At 34.9% G+C, this 11,671-nt stretch overlaps 2 protein-coding genes across 2 annotated transcripts; both read left to right on the forward strand.

Moving 5' to 3' along the window:
- The first annotated feature begins 104 nt into the window (after positions 1–104).
- Positions 105–6,484, forward strand: LOC145233765 (galactosylceramide sulfotransferase-like). The gene is made up of 8 exons (XM_080098545.1): positions 105–1,676; positions 1,761–1,971; positions 2,460–2,636; positions 3,005–3,159; positions 3,716–3,916; positions 4,286–4,433; positions 4,740–4,859; positions 5,497–6,484. The coding sequence occupies exons 2-8, from the start codon at positions 1,846–1,848 to the stop codon at positions 5,761–5,763; spliced, it is 1,194 nt and encodes a 397-aa protein (XP_079954671.1). The 5' UTR covers positions 105–1,676; positions 1,761–1,845; the 3' UTR covers positions 5,764–6,484.
- A 792-nt stretch (positions 6,485–7,276) lies between these two features.
- On the forward strand, positions 7,277–11,652 carry LOC145232324 (peptide methionine sulfoxide reductase MsrA-like). Its single transcript, XM_080096918.1, has 6 exons — positions 7,277–7,524; positions 7,926–8,019; positions 8,216–8,285; positions 8,381–8,504; positions 9,218–9,355; positions 10,613–11,652. The coding sequence occupies exons 1-6, from the start codon at positions 7,396–7,398 to the stop codon at positions 10,793–10,795; spliced, it is 738 nt and encodes a 245-aa protein (XP_079953044.1). The 5' UTR covers positions 7,277–7,395; the 3' UTR covers positions 10,796–11,652.
- The last annotated feature ends 19 nt before the right edge of the window (positions 11,653–11,671 follow it).

Consider the following 11,671-nt stretch of genomic DNA (forward strand, 5'->3'; position numbering starts at 1 on the left):
AAACACACGACCATAAACACGATTACCGTAGTAAACAAACAGTGTTTTTGACCAAAGATTTTATATTAGACGCAATAAAAAATATATATACGTAGCCAATATTATGAAGTATGAATTTTATGAAGTAGTCACAAATTGACGCAGAACTTTTTTTAAGAGCGAAAGCCGAAAACAGGAAACCATTGCTACAGAACAGGAAATATTGAACGAAATTTGTGATATAGTAGACAGACGTGGCCCCTGGCAGTTTAAATGTTTTTGTATAGGGTTGTCCCTTGCCTGTATTTAAGATTGTGTGCGAACAGGTCAACTTTACGCCTGTATTTTGCCTTGTTTCTGAATCAGAATAGGAGATGGTATTATAATTTTGACAGCAGAAGTGTAAGGTGATTTATTTGGAGAGATATTGCACACTCCACATAAATAGTTTGTCGGTTTAGTGTTAATCATGCAGGAACTTATTTTTTTCCTCAAATGCACATTTTACACAAGTTTTAAAAAGGCAACCAACTTTGTCACACTGTTTGTAAACTTAATACCTTGTTAAATTGATTTAATTTCACTTGGTGAAAAAGAAAACATAGCGACACAATAGAACTAAATTAATCACTGAGTCGGATATAGCTGTGCAACAGTAAAACCTTATGGAGCACAAAACAGTTGTGCATGTTTGTGCAAGCAAAAACTTTCAAGCTCCTTGATACAATTATTAACACAGCTGCATAGAGTACTCTGCTAAAGAATCAGTTTCAGGAAAGTGAAATATATGGCATGTATGAGATTGGTACTGGATTTGTAAGTTTAAATTGAATAATGTTCTTTTACATCACACCAAAGGCTTGCAGTGTAACATTTTAACTACTATGGATGTTTTATAGTAGGGTAAAAAACCTATATGTATATTTTAACTATTTTATGTGGTGTGTTTTCTAAGCAACATATACCGTATTTTACGGACCATAAAGCGCACCTGATTATAAGGCGCACTGTCAATAAATTGCTTTGATTAGTTTTTTGCTCATACATAAGGCGCACCGGGCTATAGAACGCAACGTATTTTAAGGAGTATGGGTTACCGTATAAAGCTCATTAAACAAAGCAATAAAGCACTACTTGGTCCATACATTAGGCGCACCGGCTTATAAGGCGCACGATCAATTTATGAGGAAAAAAAATGATTTAAGTTGCGCCTTATGGTCCGTAAAATACAGTAATTGGAATTCAAGCCCATGAGATGTATATGAAACATATTTATCTGAGATAAATCTTTTAGTTTATGTTCAACATTTAATAGCATTATGAAGACAACTCCTTCAAAATTGTTACACATTCAATCTTTATTTGTTGTTTAAACCTTGATTGGACCAATGGTTACACTAAGATCCACAAATATGTGTTTAAACACTGACTGTTCTGCCACAGCTGAGCGAAAGTATGTGCTAGATAGAGTGTGGAGCCCTCACAAAGTGATTGTTATCAAACTGCTCTCTTGGGCATGCTGCCTGTTGGTACCAATTACCACCATATCGCGTTACAGTGGACAAAGAGTACATTAGTGATGTGTAGCTGGAGCTTACAAACATTGTTTTTAAACAAAGTGATCAACAACGACCTTCGAAACTGGACTTAATGTTATCAGAGAAAGAGGTTACTGCAGGTCAACAATCGACACATTTGTATGTTGTAATGTTTTCACAGACTTATTATTTGCCATAGTAAATATAATACAAAGGGCATTGAAACATAATGTATTTTCACAGACATTTTAAGGACCTGTAGTGCCCGATTTGTAAGCATCGCCTAGCGGGTGCTGCCTCATAAAAACTGCACTCCTACGGTGCCAACATGGCGGCCGCAAAGCCGGGACGAACGTTTTTTACTCGTTGTGCCTTTTGTTCGTTGTTAGTGCTGGCTCTTTGGGTCTTAACAAATAACACAGATTGGAGAAAGGAGATTGCAGCATCGACTGAGGTTTGTTTATTGGAATTATAATATTTGTACGTATCGTAACTGTAAAGATAATGAAATCAAGCCTACGTTCTTGCACGATAGCGATCTCGATACAGTAGCATATAAATCACTTTTCCCGAGGCATTTTTAAAGTGGTAACGTTAGTTTCGTTCAATTGTTTTGTTGTTGGACTCAATAGTCTGCCTTTAAGCACAGTGGTATTGAGTTTGTGCATTTTTAGTAATAAATTAGTCAACGCGTTTTCGGTTTCGTCGCTAAGCTGCTCACCTTCAAAAATTTCTGTTACTGTAAGATTTGGTCGATGTTGCGGTATAGACTTATAGCGCAGCCATAGCACGCAATGATGTGAAGAATTGACGACGCTTATAGCTTTGTACTTATTTTTTCATGTTTGATTTTGAAGTTTCAAACGATTATGTTGTGCAGTATACTGGACAAATGTTTTTACAAATTTTGTCTGAAACTAACTTCAATGTCTGTAACTGTAGGTAGTATCACAGTATGGTGAAAGGGGACGGACATTGTTCCAAACAGCGCTAACGAACAATGGATTTCCAGTGGGCCAACCTGTTCGCGCATTCGTTTTCGCAAAGACACACAAAACAGGAAGTACTACAATTCGAGAAGTACTTGCTACGTTCATCCGACGCAACAACATAACTAATGTAAGTAACAGATGTCGGCCGTTGTTGGTAGAAATTAGGGCGTTACATTTGTTGAATCACGAAATAAAATAATTTCATCAACAATGGCCCATTGGTTGTTGTGCAGGCTTAAAAACACGTTCTACAGAATTCTGTCGTCTCAAAAATATAAAATACATCTCAATTTACAAGAACTTTCGCCAAAAATGCTTTTTTGTCTGTCAATTTGCGGATGATACCGTTTTATTGTTTTAAACAGTTGAAACGGTTTGATGCACAAAGTGTACTGAACAACCCGTTTCGGCCATTTAATTTGGTTGTGAAATTATTTTGTCACTTTTTTACATTACAAAACTTATTGTATCATAGCTACGGTATATACTTTGCAGTTCGCCCAGCGTGCGCCTTTCCCCTTTATTGCCGGTTATCCAGGACGTTTTAAATGCGAATTCCTATTTCCTCGCGGTCAAGTGGTGGATGTAATTCACGGTCACTCTCGACTCGATATTAAGGAAATGCAAAGATGCATATCACCTAAAGCCAAGTAAGTAAAGTACAGCACACGAAATTGGCGTTCTACAAACTGAGCTACGCTGGCTCAGTGGTAGGCTAATTAAAAGTTAAATCGCAAGCACCTTTGCCTTTTCCGTATACTGCGCATGTCAGCTATGTACAGTTTAGTTGGAAGAGCGCAAGTCCCCGGAAAGGCTCCTGTCGTGGCTTTGAATCCCACCGCAGGCTAGATTTTTTAGCTTGTGGTTTGCCATATGGGAATGCATGGGAAACTGGCTTGAAACGCCTTCAATGGTCCTGGCGTACAATTATTCATAATAGTATGCTTTGATCGCTAAATGAACACTATAATGCTGATGTCAGTAATGAATGTATCTTTATCTTAGTTCGACAAACTTAGGACTACAATTGTACCGCGTTAACGATCTTACCTATACTCAAACATCAAAGTTTTAGGCTACAGTGAGTCATCTGCAAATATACAACTTGTAATTACTAAATATTAAAACTGGTTACAATTCTATTTAAACTTGTAGATGTGTCTATGTGTCCACCTATGCCCTTGCACTAATTTACATCTGTGACAGATATTTTTCTGTAATTCGAGAACCGTGGACACAATTTCAGTCGACATTGCAGTTTTATGGTCGTCACTTTAAGATTGGAAAAGCACCAAGCTGTTTTGGAATGCCAGTTTCTCGCGTTTTGCAAGGCAGGATTTTGAGTGTTACGAATTTTATGATGGAATCCCACCGAATTTTAAACAAGTCTGTTCCGTGGTATTTCAGGTAAAAAAAGGACCTACTAAAATATAAATAACTTATTTAACGTTTTTTTTGTTGCATAACGAAAACAAACCTACTAAAACATCTTTGTAACTTTATGTGATTTGGGCAATAATGTTTGAAAAATCTATTATCTTTTTTAATTATATTATACCAGGCCTATTAAAGGCGTAATACGGAATCAAGCCGAACTGAAAAGCATTTCCAAATTCCAATACGGTTTATTGGCTTGATTCGGTATAACGCCTTCAAAAGGCCTGGCGTACTATGATTTATAGATGAGTGTGCCGTGATCTGGTTTGCATGAACGCTTCAGGGCTGATCCCAGTTATGAATGCATGTTCAACTTGAATCTTAGACTATCTGTTTAAGGTTTAAAAACTTCCAAGCGCATGACCTTGGATTTGACCCGATGTTGCAAGACGAATTTAAGATCAAATTGAAGTTATTGGAGCTTGATAACAAAATGGATCTTGTGATGATTAACGAATATATGGACGAATCGTTTGTGTTGTTAAAGGTGAGCTTCCTTCTAAATGTTTTTGTAAATTCATCTTGCTATTTTACAACAACTCTAAATTTTAAGTTATATTTTATACATACAATTTCGTATTACATTGGTTTGTTCAATATGAATTAAAGTCGATTATTACGGTGCCCTAAAATCCTAAAATTGGCTCAAACAGTAATTTAGATAATTGATTTTGAATATTAATCCCATTGCCTAACTAAACATGAACCTTTTTTGAACTGCTCTGTGTTTTAACTAAGGCCGTTTATCCATTGTTTCACACTTAACGTCGCTTTTTCACTTTCAACTTATTAGGAACTTCTCAATCTTGACTGGGACGACTTTGTTGTGGTCGACAAACATAAAAGAAGCTACGAAAAAGTGAAGTTAGAATCACCAGAACATATAAGAGCGTTTAACAACCTCAGCAATATTGTAAGTTAAACAACCCACGGTTTGTAGTTCAGTGATGGTAACATGCAATCCTGACGAACCCGGTTAATCGTATAATCGGTTTAATTTCACAGACTGTAGTCTTTTAATGAGAAAATTGTCCGGTTTATTGCACAACCCGGTAGTTGCATTGGGATCAAAAAACACCAACCGTAACTGGTCTTCAAACAAATTGTCTAGGTAATCGCATAACCTGGTTAATTGCATAAAAAGAGTGATGAACCGATTAAGCGATTATCTGATAGATTGCAGTGAGCAGTTATCTTGCTAATACAGTAAACCACGGTTAATCCGGACCCCTTTTGGACCAAATTATTTGTCCGGATTTGGCGAAGATCCAGATTCACTGATGTAGATTAGTTAAAGCTTTACCACATTACAAATCATTTGTACTTCGAGTTTTGTCCGAATTAGGCGAAGATCCGGATTAACCAAATACGATTAAACCGAGGTTTGCTGTATAGTTCCACTGCGCGACACTTTTTTATGGTATATATTTGTAAACCTAAGACAAGGTGGTTGGAATGCAAGTGAAAAACATCATGTCTGATATAAGTATGTAGAAAAGTGGCAGTTAACCTTTATTGCGCAATCTATTGACACATTACTTTGTTTTAAGGATATTGCACTATATCAACACTTTAACTCTACATTTTGGAAGAAAGTAAACCAATACGGAAGAGAAAGAATGGCAAAAGACTTGGAACTGCTAAGAAACAGTCGGAGGAAGGCAAAAGCTAAAAAGGTTGCAAAACGAGAAGCATCGTTTCACGGCTTTAAACAACGTCAATTCGTAATCGAAGAAAACGAAAAAATGCCACTGGAGATATCACATAGACTTGCAGATTACATGGCGCAAAATTCAGGCTCTTGTTTTCTAAAGTGATAAATGTTTCAGAGTGGTGTTTTTTACCTCAATTTTCGTCACTTTTAGGCATTAATTTGTGGGTTGGGTATGTTTTGTGGCAAAATGTGCGAGATGTTTTTGGAAACATATAATATACATTCTGCCTTTAGTAGGCTATGTAATTGCAGAAAAATGTAATCAAATTTTGCTTAATTTAGTGTAAATTTAGCTTCGCTGCGCTTGTTTTTAACAAAGTTTATGGAAAATTTACCTTGTTGCGTGCCAGCTGGCTGATGTAAGTGTTTGCCCCAATAATAATTTATCTTTTTGGCCAAAGGGTTATTTTTTTCGTTTTTGACCGGTTATACGGTCTGTAGTTGCTGCAAACATTCACATACGTATTGTGGGTGTTATTCAATTTTTTTCCTTTGTGAAGGACAAGTGTTTATTTGCGTACTTTTCATATCATCTACATTATATTCTTTCCAAAGGAAACAACTTGTTAACACTATTTTTTCAATCATATGCTCATAATGAGCCTTTTGTTGCTTTTTTATTTCTTTACCTTTTTACCCATGTTATCAAAGTAAGTTATTTTCGAATGTGCCTAAATTGCTTTTGCTGAACTTGTGTTAAATGTTCCTATCGTAATGTGCCATTTTCCTTTTATTTTCAACGTTTTTTTTCTACACCATTTGTATTAGGTAAATTATAAATGTGTCAAATATATCACTGTGTAATAAACAATACATTTACCTTATTTGAGTGCAAGTCATTAAGACTTTCCCCAATATAATTTGTTTGTCCATTAACAATTTATTGTCAAGTTCTTTTAATGTTTGAATTTTTTTAATGTAAAAATTTTGAGACAGCAACAGATTTATAGACACCGAAACAGATTAACTTTAAAACGTCGGAAATTGATTAAATACCCTTAATAACATTTTAATGCAGATAAGGGGCGTATGTATCAAAGCCACATGTGTTAATCAGACTGTGAGAACTTCTAACACATGTTCTTAGACATCATTCTGTTTTTTCCGGGCAAACATATTAAGGTGTTTTCTGCAACGACGGTATAGTAGGGTTATCCAGTTTAGTGGATGTTTAACGGCAGTATAAGCGTTGCTAAAATATCAAATATACTAGCATAGACGTAAAAAAATGATTTTTGATAAACTGACTAACCCAGATTCAGACTAGAAGGTGTTAAAGTCTGAAGTAACGGTGATTTGATGCAACAAGAAGGCAGACTGAAATCAAAAAGGGTCTGTATCATATAGCGAAAACACAGCTTGTAGGCAAACCAGTCAATTGCTTGCTTCCGCTATTAGTAAACCCACATGTTATTTGAGGCCTTAGACAGAAGACAGATTTGGCCACTGTTATCAGAAACATTATCCTTTGAAGCCCTTCCTTGGTAATGTTGCACTGTTGTTTGCTCAAAAACAGTTGGCCTGAAATAAAAACAACACTCTGGCGTTGACGATGACCTGGCAAAAATAGTCAATAGCAGATGACGCATTAAATACAAGTAGCGCAAACAACATGCATCGTGGAATGTGAACCCCTAATTTGACCGCAGACAATTAGGTCACGTGATCGAATTGTGCACTGTCATCGACAGGCTTTTTACGTAACTAGGTGGTTTCCCGTTTTAAGAGGTTGAAAATGAGTCTGTTTTGCGTAATGTTCCGGATAGCTACCTTGTCCTTTCTTCTGCGCAATGTCTTTGTGATGGGAGGCAATTACTCCACTAAGATGGTATCTAAAGCAGAAGCTCTCCCTGGCAGAATGGAGGTATTCGAAATATGTGATTTTGATTTGTTTTGTTATGGCGTTTTTTCGACAGAATATGTTTGGGAAATAGTTACATTATATATTTTAGCAAGTGTTTGTTCTTACATACTTGATATATAGCTAGATACAAGTTAATAGGAAAACTATCTGATGATTCTAAATTGTGACAATATATGCCAAATATTTTTTGTGGATAGGCCTTATTGAATTGAGATTTATTTTTATTGTTCAATGCAGAAGTACATTGTATGTAATGTTTATATATATCTTACTGTTTTGATGTGGGGTTATTGTCTTTTTCAGACATTTTTTGGTGCTACTATTTTTTAACAAGCAAATTTAAATGACTTCACTATGTTCTGTATACCAAGTCTTTCCTCACATTGGTTTATGTTTTGCAGGCTCCAAGCTGGACGAAGAAAAACAATTCACACTTTGTGCACAAAACAGCTATCGCCCCACCTTTTCCAGATGGAACAAAAATGGCAATGTTTGGTAAAAGCTATGAAACCCCAATAAATATATGTTACATCTTGACATTTTACCTAACACTAACACTCTGTGTTTAATGTGTAGGTCTGTTTAATTTTTTTTTACTTTTATTAGTTTTTTTAACACTTAAGCAAGTATTGTTATTTGGTTTTAAATTAAATCAATAATATTTTGTATAATATTTAATGGTTTGATTTAGGAATGGGATGTTTTTGGGGTGCAGAGAAAAAATTCTGGACATTGTCTGGGGTATATTCCACACAAGTTGGGTAAGTGTATTTTATCATGGTAGATCACAAATTACAGGTTCGGTTCGGCTGAGCCTGGTATCTCAGTTCCAGGAAATAAAAGGTGTTATTTACAGCTTCAGTGCCGGCATTACGAAAAACCCAACCTACCGTGAAGTTTGTGGGGGAAAAACAAACCACAATGAAGTGGTGAGGGTTGTCTTTTTTCCTGAAAAGGTTTCATACGAAGAAATTTTGAAGGTATGTTTGCAGACATGACTAGTAAAATCAAACAGTTTCCAGAATTTTCTTATTCCTACCTACTTGTATATCATTTTGGAATCACATTTGTTCTTTGTCTTATTGTGTTATGACAAAACTACTAATATGTTTATGTTAATAATCTTTATGTTAAAATTTTTGGCAATACATACAACATATACAACAAACAAAACCTAATAATATTAATGGAACGCATATTTAGAACAGGACCTATACAACACTAATTTCTTGCTTACACAGTTTGGTAAATATTTTTGTTGTGAGATATATGTGGGAGTTAGAACGGTTAGGTCATCCGAGATCATGACGATGAATTACTGCCTCCTACCTTACCACTTCCTGTGATGTTATAATGTCTTTTTTTATAATATGACATGTCACTGTGTGTCATCAAAAATGCATATTTTGCCTGTCATTGTTGTCATGATTTGACAATGTACAGGTTAACAAAATCTGCGTACTTTTAAAATATTTTATGTTCGTGTTGTTTTTCAAATGAGGTTGCATACAAAAAGTCAAAACATTAGATGCAAAAATTTTCCAGAAAAAGCCAAAATTTGTTTACAACATTTATCCTCCTGTATCAGTAAAGATTATAAATTTTGAATGGTAAACAAACAAGTATGAAGAAAGTATACAATTTCAACACAAAAAATGAATTTAAAACTTCTATGTATGATCTGTACCACTAGGTGTTTTGGGAAAATCACAACCCTTTGCAAGGAATGAGGCAGGGTAATGATCATGGAACACAATACAGATCCGGAATTTATTATTATGACGATGAACAAAAGAAACAGGCTTTTAACTCCAAAGATGAGTACCAAAAGGTGTGTAACAGTATCCTAATAGTTTATGTAATTCCCATGATTATATTAACTACACAACTGTAAAAATAAATTGCAAACAGTGATTTTGGTGATCATTTTGCTAAACAATGGGCTTTGTTTAAAAATGGAAAGAGTAATATTGTGTCAGTTCAAACTTTGGACTATTTGTGACATTTAATTGCAATGTAAAACACCAATAACAAGCATGACAAGGCATGTTAAGTGAACTGTAAAATGCAGATCCTTCTGTTCATAGCTGACTGAAGCAAAGGCTTTAAAGTTATATTAGCTACTCCCTGGTAAAGAATGTTACAGCAATGACAGTGCTGTTTTGTATTGGAAGTTCCCCTTTGTAAACAGTTGAAAGCCAGACAGTGTTAAAATGTACAACAAAAGATTTTCGGTGATTTTTGTTACCACGTTGAGCTTTGTTCAAATTTTGTAAAAAATCCCGTCTCTTGAGTTTTGATATATCATTGTTGTGTGTTATACAATTGGATACTTGTTTTAATAGATGCTAATGGTATTTATGTTAGTTCCAAGCCATTGTGCGTTAAGCACTTCCATATCTAAAATGAATCCAACATGATTTTTCCTCTTGATTTAAAGTAATGCCAGTTACTAACTGGAAATATGAAAATTAGCTTGTCACACTAATATATATATCAGTTATGTTTATTTCTCTTAATGAAATCAAATTCTAACAGAACAAATGCAACCTGTTGACAAAAGGTAAAGGGCACAATTAATGAATAGATTTTAGTTGTGCTGCATCTATACTATGTTTTCAAACTATTAAACCTCTTCAATATATTGAAACAAATGTATTTCTTCTTTAAAATGCTTTAAAACCAACACTTAGTTATGTGCAAAAGTGAATATAAATCAAGTTTATAGAGCTCTTCTGGCAAGTATTTTTATTCCGATATTTCAACGTCCTGTACAGGTCGCCTTCTTCAGGGTAAATAACACTGAATGCACGCAGTGCACGATAAACAACAGAAAAAATAATTAAACGCAAGCAAGTCACAACGCAAGCACGCACAACGAAAAACAGCGCGATAACGAATGATTGGGCCTCTAGTCTTTAAGTAGGTGCCTGTAGCACCCAGAAAGCACATCTGTTTTGATGTTCATTGTGTTGCCCCATTGGTGAATATTCCATGACTCAAGAAATAGTATTTTCCTGTAGTCAGGCTCCTGGGCCACAACAGACGCCGCTTTGAAATAAATATAATATAAATGTTTTTTCTTTAGGTTCTCACTGCTGAGCGTCATGGCAAAATTACAACGGAGATTATTCCAGTAAGCGAGTTTTACTATGCAGAGGAGTACCATCAACAGTATTTGGCTAAAAACCCCAGCGGTTACTGTGGTCTAGGTGGTACAGGTGTATCATGTCCTATTGGTGCTAGGAAGTCTGGAAAATCTGAACTGTGAATTGTTGTGTTATGTATAGATTTTGCTTTTTTTCTGTAGTGGATTTTTTCTGCCCCAGTGTCTGAAAGCTTCCTTCTCTGTTTATTCTATTATTTGACACCTTTAAAGAGTTTTTTTCTCTGATATTATTGCTTCTTTTTAAGAGGTCTTTAAAACTATATATATTGTACTTTTGTTGCAATTTTAAGTGGATTGTGTTGTTTAGAATACGTTTGGTTAAGAAATACTTTTAGTGTATGTGATAAATAGAAAGTATAAGTATTGATATATGCTAAGCTTATGTTGTTAAAGTAATAGGTACTAAAACATAGTTTGAATGTACCTTTCATGAACCAAAATATTGGGTAAATTGTTTGGCTTGTGGTGTAACTACTTAGTTAAAAATTAATGCCTCTTATGTAACTTTTAACCATGCTCCATGGAACAGTTTTTCTAAGTTTTCCTAAATTTAGTGCACAACTATTGTAAGCTTCAATATCAAATTTCCTTCATCAACTTTTACTTCAAGTTTGAAGACTTATGCTAGTGTTGCAATGTATGATTTCAGTCTTTTTATGTAATGGTACCGATGCCTTCAGGAAAGCACAAAAGACACTGGAATTTTATTGTCAAGATATAAAATATGGATCTGTCTTTTTTCAACAACATTAATGCAGAGTTAAGTTTTATTGCTTGGTAATTTATAAGCGCACAGTATGTATAAGTATAAGTTTGTCCACCAAATTATAAAGAAGCAAACATATTCTATGCCGCTGTTGTTGTATCTGTCCATGTAATTTTGTTTTTGCACTTGGAATTAGGCAAAGTTCCTTTCTGGTACTTGAATTAAGTTAAACAATATAATGGAAGATACTATACTGTATATTAATATACTTG

The sequence above is a fragment of the Phallusia mammillata genome, chromosome 6, assembly GCF_965637545.1.
Source record: "Phallusia mammillata chromosome 6, kaPhaMamm4.hap1.1, whole genome shotgun sequence".
NCBI classification, from domain to species: domain Eukaryota; kingdom Metazoa; phylum Chordata; class Ascidiacea; order Phlebobranchia; family Ascidiidae; genus Phallusia; species Phallusia mammillata.